General features: G+C 41.0%; 1 protein-coding gene across 3 annotated transcripts in view; it reads right to left on the bottom strand.

Annotated features, from left to right (window-relative positions):
- Positions 1-17,215, bottom strand: part of rgs3a (regulator of G protein signaling 3a) — a 188,123-nt gene that overhangs the window by 156,558 nt on the left and 14,350 nt on the right. For 2 of the 3 annotated variants that reach the window (XM_030065316.1, XM_030065317.1), the window contains exons 2-7: positions 16,943-16,993; positions 12,360-12,418; positions 12,135-12,229; positions 11,113-11,181; positions 7,549-7,606; positions 2,372-2,462 (exon numbers count right to left, since the gene is read on the bottom strand). In XM_030065316.1, the coding sequence (XP_029921176.1) occupies positions 2,372-2,462; positions 7,549-7,606; positions 11,113-11,181; positions 12,135-12,229; positions 12,360-12,401 (355 nt within the window). In that variant the 5' untranslated portion in view covers positions 12,402-12,418; positions 16,943-16,993. Of the gene's footprint in view, positions 1-576; positions 777-2,371; positions 2,463-7,548; positions 7,607-11,112; positions 11,182-12,134; positions 12,230-12,359; positions 12,419-16,942; positions 16,994-17,215 lie in introns of those variants that run through there. The other variant, XM_030065318.1, reaches the window with a different exon arrangement.

Raw genomic sequence — 17,215 nt, 5'->3', positions numbered from 1 at the left:
AGGTGGAATGTGAAGGCATATGCAAGTGTGTGTACAAAAAGGTGGTGCTGTAAGTAATCCATTGAAAAGGTAAGTTAAGCTCCTTAGTGGGTCTTTCACAGAAAGCCATTGAGACCAAGTTAGCCCAGCCAGAGCACATAAGATGAGAAGTGACACATTCATACAACACTCACTCTCACATGGAGCAATGAAGAGGGATGAAAGTAATGTCAGCAATAATAAAAATCTAACAGAAATAAAATAAATGAGCAGAGAAAGGCAAAGGGAGATGAAGGGATACAGATCAGGGAATAAAGACTGAAGAAAAATAAAACAGAGATGAAACGGCATGACTGATACAGACATGGAAAGAGAGAGAGAAAAAGAGAGAGCAAACACACGCAGGAAAAGAATCACCAGAGAGAAAGAGGAGATTGAAGAGGCATCCTCAGACAAAAACAAACCATTTTAAGTCCATCTTGCAAATATGTCACTTTGCATTGGAAAAAATGACTCCAATATCTAAAGCATCTTCCCATCAACTTGTGCACAGTGAGCAGAGTGTAATAAGTACGGTAACACAAACACAGTACTCACCTAATCTAGGCTGCCCTTATGGCTGGCACTGAGTAGCATAACTCCAGCACACACACACCACCACCACCAATGCAAAACTAGGAGTGAGTACACACATAAGTAATTAGAGAAGGAGTAGACACACTCGGAGGTGGAGGGGGAAAAAAATAATGTCCACACGAACGTGTGCGTGTGTGTTGCGTGTGTGAGTGTGTGTGTCAGAGGAGATCCACTCCGGCAGCGAGCGGTATCAGAGCTCTCTCTCTCTCTCTGGCAACTGTGACGCGTCAGGGTTTCATCCAAACCCCTCCCTCCAACTCTCTCTCTCTCCTTCTCTCTCTCTCTCTCTCTCCCTCTCTCTTTCCCTCATTCGCTCTCCCAATCCCTCGCTCTCTTAATCCCTGTCTTCCCCCCACCATGTACAGTCGCCCCACCTCCCGACCCAGAGACTGCTAAAGCCTTAACCCGGAGAAGAGAGCCGCCAGCCGCGAGCCCAGCACACTGGGCATGCATGTTCAGACACACACACACACACACACACACACTCACACATGAGAATATGCATATTTCATGCACTTACTTAAGTTCAGCTGGGGTTGAGGAGTTAAGTCCTTACAGTATCCACACACACACACACACACACACACACACACTTTGCGACATGTAGGCTGTCTATAACTTTTTAGCTTTTTATTGTCATTTCTGTCATTGCTTTTATCAAGGAAATGGTTCTAAAATATTAAAAACATAATATTTAAATAAAAGTGAGAGGACATTTCTGGCCTGATATGAATTTTTGCTCAATTTTTACTTTTTCCATTCCATGTTAATAGTGACAGCTTATACATGCACGTGTCACAAACACATTTTTAATATCGCAGAAAATTTTGCTGTCTTCCGCACAGCCAGAAAAAGCTGCACACCAAAAGTCTATCATCATGAACTAGTGTCATTACTTGCAATGGAAATTTTTTTTTAAAAAAAGTAACGTCAGACATCAAATTGGTGTAACATTTTGGTGTGCAGCTGGCAAATTTAGATTGATTTTTAAGTCAGTTTTGCTATATTTATCAGTCTCATTCACGCTAAATCTCCCGAGGCTTCAGTCAGTAAAGGGTCATCACTGTCACAGGTTGCCAGAAACATCTTGCAAAGTTGCATCAGAATGGAAATATGAAGTAATAAACTTTCATATATTGAAATAACTTTCTGTTATCATTTCATTATAATGTGTGCACTCAGGAACACCATCAGCCTTGACAAAACAGGAGCAGGTGTCTTCCACTCCCATTCTCTACCACCCTGATTTCTGCATTTTCCTCTGTAAAAGTTTCAACCAATTCAACCAACATCCTTGCAGTTACCTTGTGAGCCATTACATCATGTACGGTATGTCACATGATTTCGATTCTCTGATTGATTATTGATTAGTTAAATCTCATTCTTTTAGAAGCCCCTTGAGACATGGTTGTGATAAAGGGCTGTAAAAATAAATCAACTTTTCTTTAATTTGATATTCTGTCAGTCAAAAAATGAAGTCTGATTAAAAAAATAGTAATAATAAATAACAATAATAAAAAAAAATATACAGACAAAAAGACAAAAAATAATATGATCTTCTTTGCTGGGAGTATGCTGTAATATTTACCCAAAGTCTGTTTCAAATATTTACTTTGAAAAACAACTAGGATAGGTGGAAAATAGTGTAAAGCTGTGAAAGAATACAGAAAATTGGGAAAAAAAGCCTCCAATTATGCTATGTTGTTTACTTTAAGTAAAATGATGCACACTGTTGTATTTTCACTGGCATAGTTACCAGAGGCGTGGAAGTTTTGATGTTCAGGCACTTTCAGATGCTTCTTCCTCCCCAGCTCCTCCCCAAGAAGGTAGTACCAGCCTTGCACCTCCTACAAGACACACACATTAACTATGAATACTGTGTGTGTGCATGTGCATGAGTACTGACCTCTAGCTTGGGGATTCAAACTAATGAGAGGCAAATTTAAAATGAATCCTCCATGTAAGCCCATAAACAACTTGGTGCAGAAACACACACACACACACACACACACACACACACACTCACACAGGCATGCATGCATATAAACTCACACTCAAACACATACACACAGACAGACTCAATTTGCTTGTTCCTCCAGGGCTACAAACACTGAACATACACACACTCAACAGTCACAAAGGTTTAGCCCATTCAAGCAGCTGATGCCTCCACTTCTGCACTTCTGCCTTGCAAGCCAGATGGTGTGTGTGTGTATGTGTGTGTCTTATGTGTCTGTGCACACTGTATGTGTGTTACATAAAGCCATGCGGGCTGCCAGAGAGGGGGTCTGACTCGTAATCCTGATGATGTGCACACAGTCTCTCCAACCAGGACATGACAACACTCTCCAAAGCACTGCAATTATTTTACTCTGTCATACATTCATTACTTTACACACCGACACACACGTGCACGCATGCACACGTGCACACACACACATACACTCACCTTCCACTGCCCTCAAGAAACCCCCTGTGCAAGTTTAAAAACATCTGTGTCCCTCCACTGTTATTGTTGCTAGCCTCCTCTTTTATACTAAATAATGTGATGCCATGGCCAGTGACAATAATCGCCATTTTAAAAGCATCTTATCTGAGTGGACAGATTTCTGCGGGCTGTGGGACAAGGGAGGGGGAGGGGGGTTGAGAAGAGGAAGGGAAATATAGAGGACGGGGGAGGGGAGGGCATATGTACGCAAAGTCAGAAAGGGATTTGCTCCATCGTTTAATATTACCCTGCGCGTTTGACAAAGGGGAGAGGAGGTACACGGAGACGTAAGTCAGGGCACAGAAAGATGAGAAAGATGTAAAGAGAAAGCAGAGAATGAGAGATAAGAAATAAAAAGAAAGAGAGAGGCAGAAGGGTGCAAACAAATGACAAGATGTGACAGGCAAGTAAAGCAGGTAAACACAAATAACAGCTAATAGCCAAAAGCTACAAATACTTACATCAGAAATAAAATAAGCCCAGTGAGGGAGGAAATAGGAAGGGATGGGTTTGCAGGAAGGATAAAAGACAGAAAAAAAGGAGAATACCGGAAGCAGGGGGAGAGGGATGAAGAATTTTCTTGTGGCCCAAAGCTCAATCCCCTCATTAGCAAATTAAGCCCATTAAATATTGATTGGCATAAATGTTAGACGAAGGCAGCCATAAGCCTGTTTAAAAACTGAGATTGTTTGTGTCTGTTTGTTTTTCTCACTGATGTGGATTGCAAATTGAAATCCCAGCAAAAAAAAAAAAAGGCTCACCAGCCTGTGTACAAGGGAGATAGGATACATTTGCAACTGTGTTCATGCTTGGTTGCTTCACCTCATTTGCGGTGGTGCATTTATAGAATTGTTTACAAATGGAAAGTCCCGAGAAGGGAGAGATTACAGATACAACAATAATAACAAAAAGCAAATTAATTTAAGGCCTTTCCAGTTAATTCAATAGCCAGTGGTGACATGTGGTGCCATTCAGACTGGCTCATAGTTTTAATAATCTTTTGGCTGGAATTTTGGGGAAAAAAAATAATAAAAAATAAATGAATGAATAAATAAATACATAAAAATAATTTTAAGAAGTGATTAAATGAACTCTAATCTCCTAAGATTTCAGATATTAGTAAAGCTCCCTACAAAGCCAAACTGGTTCCTTCCTTGTACTCAGATTACATGTTCCCGACAGTATCGCCAAAAAGACAAAAAGCTGCCAGTAAACATTTGATTTATTTGACAAAACACAAAAGATAATTGTTAAACTATCATCAGCACTAACAGACTGAGCACAGTGAATCATCAACCGTTACTATGGTGAAGATGCCAGCTAAAGCTGTGAAATATATTCAGATATATTCAATATAAAACTGTACTCCTGATCGGTGGCTGCAATCAGGAACAAAACACTGCACCATTTGCTGAAGCAATCGAAGAATGTTTGTGTGAAGTCGAGTCAAAGCTATGTAGGTCAAGTTCAACAGCAGAATTTGAAGCTCCGAGATTGGCTGTTTCTTCAGGCAATGCATTGAGGGATGCCTAGTTAACTCATCTCCAAAGGTTTTTATGTGCACAGTCTTAAGCCTTTTTTCAGTGAACCTGAATTATTTCAGTGCAGTTCTTGTTTGTTTGTAGTGATGATTCAACGAGGAGAGTTTCATGCCAGTCCAAGTGTTGGAAATGCTCCAACGGGCCGTCATATAACACTGCAACTGGGAAACTGAATTATAATTATTTGTTTCCTGAACCCTGAACTCTGGCCACACAATATAACCCTACCCACTCTACAACTATACTCCACAGTGGACCCATAATGATGAATAATAGTCTTTTCATGAAAAACAAAGTGATACAAGAGGAAAAGTAAAATAACAAAGCCTGATGCCTCATGTACAGAGACAAACATTTGACAATTCATTCCTCATCCTTTTCTCTGTTTGAGAGTTTTCACATCAGCGCAGTCAAATTGGCTGTGAGGTTTCTGTTTGTTTTCTGTTCATCTGCAGCAGAGCTTGTTCGCTCATTTAATAATTCTACAATTCTTCAGAGCTAATGTGTTTAAGATTGAGGCATATTTGTCATGGCTTAATTAATTGTTGACAATAGCTGCGGTTACATGGGCAATATTTCTTCAACCCGACTGAAATCATTTTGATTAGAGATTCCAGCTTAAATATTTACATGGATGTGAAATGAAGTGATCCAATAAGGTATGCGTTTACATGCCTTGCAACAGGCAGTGTTCAAACTTTTCCAGCGGTTTTCGATTTGGTCAATGAATAGGTGGATTTCATTCATCTTTTCAAACACTTGTTTGAATAACTAGTTGTTTCAAGCCTTTTGACCATGGAGGCATTGAGGAATCCTTTTAAGATTTAATCTGTAAAACAAAAAGTTGTATCAGCCACAGGCCAGTTTTATTTTACCATCACTGTTTCCTTCCTTCCTAGAAACTCGTCACGTCACCTGAAGTTACCACCACGTGGGGCAAACATGCACAGAAAGAATATATTTACTCCAACCAGAGAGAAACAGAATCAGATTAAGCATTTTTATGGTTACTGGGTGCTAATATTTTCCTATTGAAAGGATTATTAAAGGTTTACACCACCCCTTTCAACCTGATTGAAACCTCCCTCTGATTGTGCCAGTTCGGGCCAGTCTCTTCCAAATGAGGCAGTAATATGAGACATTTTTATTGTGACTGGGCTATTACGCTGATTATTAGTGGAATATTAGGGTCCATGTAAACATAGCTACTGTAGTACCTACTAATTATATTCTTATGAAGTATCAGTAATATATTAATGTTATCTATTGACCTTACATAATAAAAAATGAGTAAACATAGAAAAGACGGTGTTGAAACACTACCTATCAAGCATTTGAACTGGTTATTCTTACAATTCATCAACTCTGATAACCACTAAAGCCAAGGCCTTCTCTTTTAACTGTGAATGCACACAGGGAGAAAATAGGTACATCTGCACAGGCTGGGGAGAGACAGTTGGATAAATTAATGATTAATAATTAAACAAAGAAGAGAAGGAGCTAAGAAAAGCAGTCGTGGGGGAGAACCTACTACATCTAGCAAAGAGCAACACTGAACTTTTGGACCCTGCATAAATCTGCTATCACCTGGGACAGCTCAGGGTGAAGGCTGAAGGTCCTGCGTTTCTATAAATTATATGGGTGGGTGGGAAGAAGTGATGCATGTTTGTTTGTCCGTATTTGTGTGTTTGCGTTTGAATGTGTGTGCAGGTTTGCAACGCACATGCTGAAGCTTGCCATACAATGTTTCAAGGACTTTGCAAAAATTTCGCTGAAAGGACTTTGCTACTTCACCAAGAATGTGTACATTTAGTTTCTGTGTGTGTGTGTGTGTGTGTGTGTGTGTGTGTGTATGTGCATGTGTGTGCATATTTGTATCTGTGAGTGTGTATTCCCACTGGCTAGCCAAGCTCTGAGGCCAGAGCAAGGGCTGCAAAATGTGTGTGTGTAAGGAGGAGAGGGTGTACTTTGCTCCTGACAGCTCAAACACAGGCTGACAAGTGGAATCGACTTCTTGCTCCATTGCCTTGTGAGAGAAAACAACTTGACAAGACTCGCTGTCATCACAGTACAAGTGATATTGAAGGTCTCCCAAAAACAACCCCCCTTTGGTTACAAGATCCACTCTTTTTCACTTTCACTTTCCACTTTTACATTCTAGCCATATTCTATGTCGTCTCTATACATACTATAATTTCAGTAAAATTTTCAGATTTCTGTCTCACGGTGAAAATGAATATCACAGATCTGTTGACAATATTATCACTTCTGACCAGTGGATTTTAATATAAGAAATTTGCATTCCCAAGTCCACTGAATTCATGTGTGTGAATAAGTGTGTGTGTGTTTAGAGACTAAAATGAGACTGCTCCCATATTGCTATGTCACGCAGCAAATGTGGCATTTCAAGCCCAAGGCCCTTCTTCAGACTTTTTTTTTTGGCAAATACAATTATATGATATCAAAATACATAAGATATACATTTAATTACACATTAAAAAGGAAACAATCTGACTCAATATTATTTAAGTTGCTATCAGACCTAGAAAAAAAAAAAAAGAAAGACTGTTTCCACTTTTAAGCCCAGAGATTATTTTATATCTGTATAATTTTTTTGTATATTTATGGATATAAGAATATGTTTATCCCATTATTATCCCATACCATTCCAGTAAGAGTGAGTGAATGGAGCTTTCTGTGCTTCATTCCAGCATCTGAAAGCTGCACTGCAGCACTTTCACAATGGTTACCCCAAAGTGTTTTCTCTACTCTATTAAGGCCAGTGGTATTCATTCACACTGAATTAAACAGTCGAATTCATGGTCTGTTGGATGAAAATACCCACACACACACACACACACACACACACACACACACACTTGTAATCTTCATGGTCAAGCTCACCTTGTCTGCCATAAGGGAGCGCACACCAAAACTCATGCAACCCAGGAGCACACTCCTCCTGTAGAGAATGAGAGTGAGAGAGAGAGGGAGGGAGGGAGAGAGAAGGAGAGAAAACAAAAGCAAACAGTGGTGGTGATGGTAGTTCTGGTGACAAAAACAGACAAATACAAGGAAAACATTTTTTTTGTGGAGGTTAATTAACTAATGCCCACACCCTTCACCCTCAAAATACTTCAACACTACACTGTGATTCTTGTCCCCGGTAGTGCAGCCTACAGCCTGGGTCATCACCATTGACACACACCTTGCTCAGACAAAACACAATTAAGATCATCATATGGAAGTATCCTCATTTTGTCAAACACGCTGCTTAATATCATGAGAATTTACACCTTGAGTCTGTATTCAATATAGTAAACCGAGAAATTATGTAGAAAGCAACAAGAAAGCTCGCTGTTACAGTAGTGGTTTTGTTGAGACACACAGTCTGGCACATCATTTTAGAAAGACAGGCCATGAGTTATCCAGCTCATGTCTGAAATATGCTATATATCCCACAGAGCGCTTTCCGTCAGGCAGGCCTCCAAACACAAATATAAACTTGTTCAGGGTTTTGTTTGCCAGTGTAGCATCAGATCTTGTCAAAGAGCTTCTTGGAAAAGTCCTGTCGAAGCATGACGGCACCACCACATTCAGTTGTGCTCCAGCCGCCGCACTAGATTAGAAAATGCAGTGCACATGGTTCAGCAAACACAGGTGGAGAGTGAGCGGGACGGAGCGGGTAAGCTCGGCAAGAGAGCCTGTTTAATCAACCTGATTACAATGAGGCAAAGTAAAGGGCAGCTAGAAAAAAAATCCAGTAAAATTCACATACTTTTGATTTTTAACGCTCAAAATCACTCTGTGGGCTCTAGTTTCGCAGACCAGGCGAGGCGGGGGCGTAGCGCAGATGCGCTTCGCCAACTGGGTGTGGCCAGGCGGATTTTCCAACCCTGCGTTCCAATACTCATACTATCATACTATTTAGTAGGGAAAAAAAGATTTAGTGTGTCCCAATACATAGTATGTCAGATGCAGTATGCCAAGAGTACCAGGATGTTCTACTACATCCGGTCAGATTTCGCAGTATGGATTTCAGCATGCTGCTCTGGCCATTCTGACCCACAATCCTTTGTGCAGCGGACGTTACGTCGCACTGCGTGTACAGGCCACGCCCACATACGGACGACAACAAAACACACATATCGCACAAAACTCGCTCAGTGACAGCAGAAGCGACAGGAAGACAGAAGATAATAAATATGAGAGGACAGCGCAGTATGAAACAGCACCGGCATTTTGACAACAACATTCAAATTTGCCGCTACGGACGGCGGCGGAAGTGAGCGAGAGGGCCAGACTTCAGGGATGATGTATGTAGTGTGTCCCAATAGTATGCATATGCATGCATATTTCATACTAAACTACATACTTTGTAAGGGCAGCTGCAGTACCTACTAAAAGTAAAAAGTATAGTATGCGATTTGGAACGCAGGGCAAGTTTGGCACGCCGTTCTCGGTGGCGCAAGTACTCCACCATCCCTCCTACCGGCGGAGGGGAGGAGAGAAGGCATGGAGTGGGTTTGACACAGCCGATTCACATGTAACCAATCAAATGAGCCCCTGTCCTTGCCTTTAAAATGCGCTGCGTGAAGGCGTAATGAAAGTTTACACAGCTGACATGGAGGTCTATTGCCGCGGGCGGAGCGGAGCTCAAGAGACAGGCGCGGAGCGGAGACCGGCGAGCAGTGCGGACACGTCACCAAAACCTCACAGGCAGGCTTCCGGAATGTCAGGCACATGAACGATGCAATAAATACCGAAAAAAACACTATTCAATACTACGATCACAATCAGCACATACATATATCTCCATATCAACTGTCCCGTCACAGCTGATATCAGATCAAAGAAGATTGGCACCGTTTGTGCTGATCGTGAGGTTTTGGTGATGTGCGCCAGCCAGCCAAACTTCCACTGCGCCGGCTCCGCTCCGCCTTGCGCGGAAAGTAGACGTGGTTTCAGATGGCGAGCTTTTGGCGCACCTCGGCGAAGCCTTTTAGCACGAAACTGTCACTACGCCAAGCCGAATCTGTCGGCACCTCCCCCCGCTGCGCCGCCACTCCCATCTCGGCGAACCTCCGCCTGCGAAACTTGGACACTGTCCGCCTCTCCCGCTTCGCCGGTCGAAACTAGCTCTGCGCGGGGTTCGCCTCACTGCGCCACCCCGCGCTGCGCCGGGAAACTAGAGCCCTGTCTATTCAATGCCTGAGGTATCAGCAATTGAACATAGGTACCTACATGTGAAGGTAATACTTATAGTTATTATGTCCTACTTCAAACAACACTGAGATATATTTATCACCTAAATATATTGATATTTTACTGTCTCTCGTGCTATATGAATTATTTATTCCCAGAGGGTCTTGTCAGCAATACAATAAAGTATAGTGTAGATAAAAATTTAAAATAGCAATAATAGAAATAACAGAAAAGCAACATATACATGAGCAAGGGAAATATGACTCATTCATATGTTTTACTATTGACATATACGTGGCATATTTCACAGATATCTGTAGAGCAGATTATTGGAGTTATGGACAAACTCTGCTCAGCCCCTCTCTGATGCTGAAACGGCTTGTGTGTTGCAAATATGGGGTGTGAGTAAATTATGCGTGCATGACAAAAAACAGTACTCGACAACCTCCAGCTGGCCAGTTCTAATTCAGTCGGTGATAATGTTGTGAGGGGCACGCACTGTGGAGCCAAATTAATAGGCGGTACAAATCTGAAAACTTGAAAGTCTTGGCCCATCTCAGTAGTACGAGTACAAAATATAGATATTTTGCCTAGAATTGAGGCACATATATTATACCATTATATATAGGATATAGGCCTACATTATATTATCTACTACAATTAAAAGATACCATGAATATCATTAATTTTTTTTAGTGGCACTGGACCGATTTTTGTTTTTGGTTGCAGCTACAGCCCTGTTTATCTCTGGCAAAACCAAGTAAGCGTACTGTTCTGCAGGACTGCAGCATCGTGGTGCTTTTCTTGTCTCTGCTCATCAAAACATCTCATGTGATTTAACCATCAACCATATGTCCTCCATCCTCAATGATGACCCTGTTTAAGTAAAAACCGACTGAGGCAGGGAGGCGAGAGTAACACACACACTCTGACATGCAAGGTTACACGCATACAAAAAACAGGCAGAACACACACATAGGAACAGCAGCATCAGTCCTGGAATGGTATTTTGCTTGTGTGTGCGTGTGTGTGCGCGTGTGTGTGTGTGTGCGTGTGTGTGGGTGTGTGCGTGTGTGTGTGTGTGTGTGGGTGTGTGTGTCGGTGTGTGTAAGTGTGTGTGGGTCGGGGGTGGGGAGGCATGAGGCTTAAATTGTTAAAGTGATGCAGCCACCCACAAAACAAATGACTGTAAATGACCATCATCATCCCCGCCGCCAACTTCATCCAACCTCCTCATTACCACTGTTATCAGCGCTGAGGTACCTTGTGGTGGAGTTGGAGTTCCACACTGTGAAGAGCAGTCTGTTATGAAGCTCCTTCTCACTGACAATGCTAGAAACAACAGAAATAACTTTAGCAATCCAAAACGTAGAACGTAGTATGTTTGACAATAATAGCATTGAATTTGCTGAAACAATTTGTTCATTTTGTCTACACTAAAATGGGTCAGTGTAGGGCTGGACAATATGGACAAAATCAAATATCATAAAACTGCATCTCTTTACTGTAATGCAACCTTTAAAAACAGCCATTGGTCATTGTGTGGCAAAATGTTGTCAACTCTGTCCTTCCTGAAATGGTGGGCAAAGAGGACAACAGAATTTAATCTTATGTCCTCCTTCTCAAGCCTTGTCACAAAATACTGTATGCTTCTGATTCAATTTTTAAGATGATGGGCAAAGATTAAAAATGGAAACTAGCCTTGGGATATTAATTGGATATGTGCATGCTGTAAGAAAATGTAGTGCACAAATGTATGCTGCATCTCTGCCAATCTCAGTTATATACCACTTTAATGTAATGTATTTATTTATTATTTGTTTATTTATTTATCCATATCAAAAGATGAGGTCCTCTCTGCTTAACTAACAGGCCATTCTCCAGATGCATAAATTTGTTATGGCCATGGCTACATCATATATCAACTGAATGTTCATAGAGTATTGTCTCTTTCTATTTCAAAAATTAATTTTTGTTCACTTGGCACCCTGCTGGTGTCATGTACGCAGTCAACAGCACCCACAGTATGATGTCTGGAAAGCCCACAACTGACTTCAATTAGAGTCAGAGTCTGTGCAACATAATGTCAAGTGCATTGTGCAGGAAGATGCTTATCCCTATGGAGACATAAAAACTAAGTTAACACAACTACATGGTGTGAAAATCACAGACAGAATTTGGTGCATAGTGAAACTCCAGCAGAATATAAAGATATCTTAAAACGGTTTCACACAAGAAAATCCACCCAGGATTTGAACGGTTGTAAAACTGCACTGAATGCTTACAAGTAAAAGGTTTGCAAGAAGATGGGGTTCCTACAGTGAGGGACCACCTGAGTCTTCTGTCTCTCTTTAGGATCACTGCCTGGAATCATACCAACCTGAGGAGCACACAGGGGGAAGCAGTGAGTTATTAAAGACAGAAATAGAGACAACCTGGCACCAACAATCCACTAAGTGAGTGTCAATAGGGGCTTGAAGCTTGTCTGTATTTTTTATAATTTTACATACCTTAACATAAGAGTCACAAGGCCCCATGTCCTGTTCCAGCATGCCCCTAGCCTCAACAACTGTTGACACAGTAACAGATAAATACTGTTGAATAAAACAGCTTTAATTATGAAACAGCACAAGGGACATTTGCCCCAGATTCTGCTAACTGATCAGCATCAAGAGCAAGGTAATAACTTGCTCTTGGATCAAGTATATTGAGGTGACATGTAAGTATGCATATCTAGTTTGGATGTTAAATGAAATGAGGGTGGGTGAGAGTGACTAAGGAGGATAAAGGGTATTAAAGAATGGGTTCATTAATTGTCGACCCAAATCATTTTGAAATGTTGAATCACTGAACTTATAACTTATAACTGTAAACAGCACACTCTGCAGCGGCGTCTTGCTAAGCTTCAATACAATCCAAGCAGGCATTCATTTTTGGCCTCAAAAAAGCATTGTAAACATAATTTTGGAAAATGGGAAACTCACACTGCAGTCAACTGAAACTGACCACCCATAAAAGTGGTTGCAAACAGTGCTTTTGAACAACTTTTATTTTGTGTTTGCGATAATATATTACCTTGAATATATCCACACATTTTGCCAGGTCTGATGCTGCATTCATTGGAACTTCAATTTCACTATAGCCACACTGTCAAGTTTGACAACATGGCATTCACAAAACAGAAAATTTTCTTTTGAGCTTCTGCTTCTTGTAGGTATTCAATTATCACAAGTTGACACCGTACACTGTAACACCATGTTATTGCACATCATATATATATATATATATACATATATATATATATATATATATATATATATATATATGTGTGTGTGTGTGTGTGTGTGTGTGTGTGTGTGTTTGTACATGGGAAATTTTGTCCAAGCACAAGCATTCTGGGCAAAGTATGCAAAAGAGTAGGTGATTTGCTTTCTTTCCAATCAAAGTTTTTATCTCAACACTTAAAACGTTAGGAGATATTTCTTTGTCTGTGCCTATGTTTCTGAAAATAAAGACCACATTTCCCATGAACCAGTGACATCATGTTACAAAGAAGATGTTGCTAATTGTTCTGGTCCGAGGGCAGAGACCAGCGAAGGCTGAACTGATGAGATGTGAGGCACCTGAATCCCATTAAGCCTCCAATATATTCCATGGTGTGTAGTTGGTGTAGTCTTGGGAGAAAGGATAAGAGCCTGTCTGGCTGCTGAGATAACAAGCTGTGGAAACACTTTGCAAGATACAATCAAGTATTTTCAAAGTGACAGTAACCCCAAAAGGAAAACTGCTTACTTTACAGAAACACCTGCACCAGTCATTTGAGTGACTCAATATTTGATGTGTTTTTCACTGACTGAATCATTGCTAGCAAAGCCAGTTTGGTGTGAGTTTTTTTGGTCATGTCAAAGCACTGCTATAGGAGTTTCCATTCCATTTGTTGTTGTGCATGGAGCACTTTCATTTGAGGCCTGTGAGGTAAAGGAAAAGGGGAGAAAACCACTTTCAGTTATCATAAGCGCAGAGCCATACAAATGATTTTTTTAAGATAATTTTTCCAGCTTTTCTGCTTTATTGGATAGTTATAGTAGAGAGAGGGGATGACATGCAGCCGGCCTGGCCTCAATTTTTTCCATCAGGCCTCAAATTCTTTCGACAAATACTTGGTAGACCTGTTGGTTATTTAGTCTGTGGGGATAACAAAACTACCACTAAAATCATTGATCAACGGTAGGAGCCCATTTTACCTGAATATATTTATAACAACCAGATAGTTTAAAAAAAAAAAAAAAAAAATAGAAAACCTTACTAATATTAGGTGTGCTGTTATTTACTCCCCTTCCAATCCCCAATCCCAAGAGGCTCTAGCACTGCTTGACACAGAAAAGGCATTTGACTGCATAAAGTGGAAATATTCATTCAACACTCTGCGTCAATTTTGCTTTGAAGAAGTTTTCATTCAGGGATGCCCTCTTTCCCCCCTCCTCTTTGCTACTGCCATAGCCATAGCCAAGCCCTCACCATAGCTGCTCACACCAACAATATGATGTATAGAACTACCAGGGGAGGTCTTGAACGCAACATTTCTCTCTATGCCGATGACAACATACTTTTTTTTTTTTTTTTTATCTCAAATCCTCTTATCTGGCTACCTCAGCTCCTCCCATCAAAGTTTGGTGACATCTCCATCTAGCAGCTGCATTGCTCAGTTCTGCTGCATTGACAGATTTGACCCTTGCACACTCCACAAGTGTGGTTTCACATCAGCCCCTGCCAGTAGTACTAACGTTACTATTGGAAGCTCTAGCAGACACGTTTGTCATTTAGCTAATATTTTAAAACCAATGTTGCAGTTCATCCATATGACTTTTCGATCCAGAGATCCATCAGGAAGCTTCTGAATAGAAAACTTGCTATCCAGCTGACCACAGGTTGTCTTATTTCGTTTGTCTGTTATTGGCATCCAGCTGTTTTTGCTGCACCACCTAAGTGGGCCGGCCAGGAATACTGTATGTTCCTAACTGACTGACCCCCAATTGTTGAAACACATGGTAAAGCTTGAGGAAACTGTATGCGGACACAATATTTAAGCTCTAAGTTCATCTAGTTTACTGTTTGGTGTGTGTGTTTACTTGAATGTACAGATGTGTAGGGATGTAGTAAGCCATGGATGAAAGAGAGCTGGGCGATACATAGAATATTTCTGATGTAAAATAAAGCATTGTTGTGGGTACTGCCTTAGTGCTTTTTTGAGTGGCATTATTCATTCATTTACTTTTATGAATAAGACATTTATAGGGAGAGTGGCTGAATTTTGATATCCTGCCTGAGCTGCAGCATTCTTTATAAGAAAAACCAAATTACACACAAAAATATAAAACATGAAACCAAGCATGGCAATAACAATTCATAACAAACATAGCCCTCCCATCCACAGCCCAACCAGCATGTCATTCGAGAGAGAGAGAGAGAGAGAGAGAGAGAGAGAGAGAGAGAGAGAGAGAGAGAGAGAGAGATGTAGAAATGCGACTGCTAGACGAGTCTGTGGAAAAAGAGGCAATGGAAGGTAATGATTTAGATCCTAATGCTTCATTCACAGCGTGTTCTGCTGTTTCCACAGATCTGGTTTTCAGTGGATCCCCATCCCTCAAGCAATGCTGCAGTGGCTCCTTCCAAATAGAAAAAGAGCAGAAAAAAAACTAGTGGTAACATGTGGAAGGAAAGCCTTATTACTTACTATCTATATTTGCAACTTTGATGTCAACTTCCAATGAAGTAAAAGTTTCAGGTTTGTCTTGCTAAATAGCATTTATGGGGTTGAGTTTACCTATAGCTGGCAAGCTGGCCATGTGGCTCACTTGGTAACAGTGAGCAAAAGAACAGTGAGCAAAAAATATGTTGTATCTGTGTGACAGATAAAGAAAGTTCAAAGCAGCCAAAGCCAAATCACTCATTAAAAAAACAACATTACAGTCCAAATTGAAAGGTCCCTATGAAACTCCTATAAAACAGAAGACAGACTGGCTGCACTCTGGGAGCATTTCCCCCCAGCTCGCACAACTGGACTGTAACGAATGCTGATGAGGTCCACTGTCCTGCAGGCAGGTGAGAGTAGGCAATTACTGTTTAGATGGACACAAAAAACTGAGGGGTGACGAGCGGTTGCTAGGTAATTGGCTCCTCCAGAGAGTGTGTCAAAGTGTCCTTAAGCAAGACACTGAACACTTAACTGCTCCTGATGGGTGGCTTGGCACTTTGTATGGTCTCTGCCATCAGTCTGAGTGTGTGTGTGAATGGATGAATGTGAGGTAAACACTGTAAACCAGTTTGAGTGGTGAGTAGACTGGAAAAGCACTGTAGAAATGCAATCCATTTACTCAAATTAATCAAAACCCCCATATACATGTGCTCCCTCCAATAATTGAGTTTGCGCCCCACCCTTGACATTCCCCAGACTGTTGCCACTGCCAACAGTGGTGGTGCAGCCAGCTCAGTCGACTTGCAGCTGGTGGAGTGCACCAGATAACTGGCCTGTGTTGTGGGGATTTCCCTGAGTGTCGCCTTTCAGCTCCGGAGGGTGGAAGCAGACAACAGTAGGCGTGTTTTTTGTTGCTTTACACTTTCAGAGATAGATTTGACATTTTTTTAAGCACACTTCAATATCCAGAACATAAAGTTTTTACACTGTGTATGGTCTTCATAGTCTCTATCATGGCAGTTTCCTTATCTATTCTCTTTTCCTGCACAAGCACACATAAAAAGTCAATAAGAAAACTAAATAAGGGCTTGCACGGCTGTCATGTCTTAACCTGATTTCAATTAATCCTTTACCACCTTACCACCTTTATGGAAAGCGTCATTCTAGTTTACATGGCATTTTACATGGCATTTGAGAAATCAGATAACTGCCCGTATGCAGCATGTGCATGTAAACACAGTGTATCACCTCTGCCTCATGCTTGAACTTGTGGAATTTCAGTGATTCAAGCAGCAGTGGCAGTCTAGTTTATTCATTAAATTGTCATTAAATTTCATCAGATGCATCATGTAGAAAATAAGAACACATATTGAGCCTCCAATGTGATATGGAACTCACCACTAACAACAAGGAGCCCATCCTCTGGGATGATTGACAACTTCAGCTGACCTGAAAGGGAGGGGGGCGATACTGTAGTAATGGTTTCATGTGTCATTGTACAACATAGCTTGCAGACCTGCATACAAGGTGTAACTTTCAACATAAATATTACATTTAATGAATATTCTGACTTCATTTCATTGATTTAAGAATATCAGATAAAGAACCACCATGGGCATAAGGGAAGGAAAGAGTTGGGTGTGTTAGTCTGTGTGGGATACAGTAGACAGA

This window comes from Myripristis murdjan, chromosome 12 (genome assembly GCF_902150065.1).
Source record: "Myripristis murdjan chromosome 12, fMyrMur1.1, whole genome shotgun sequence".
NCBI classification, from domain to species: domain Eukaryota; kingdom Metazoa; phylum Chordata; class Actinopteri; order Holocentriformes; family Holocentridae; genus Myripristis; species Myripristis murdjan.
This window is presented reverse-complemented; position numbering and strand designations above follow the sequence as displayed.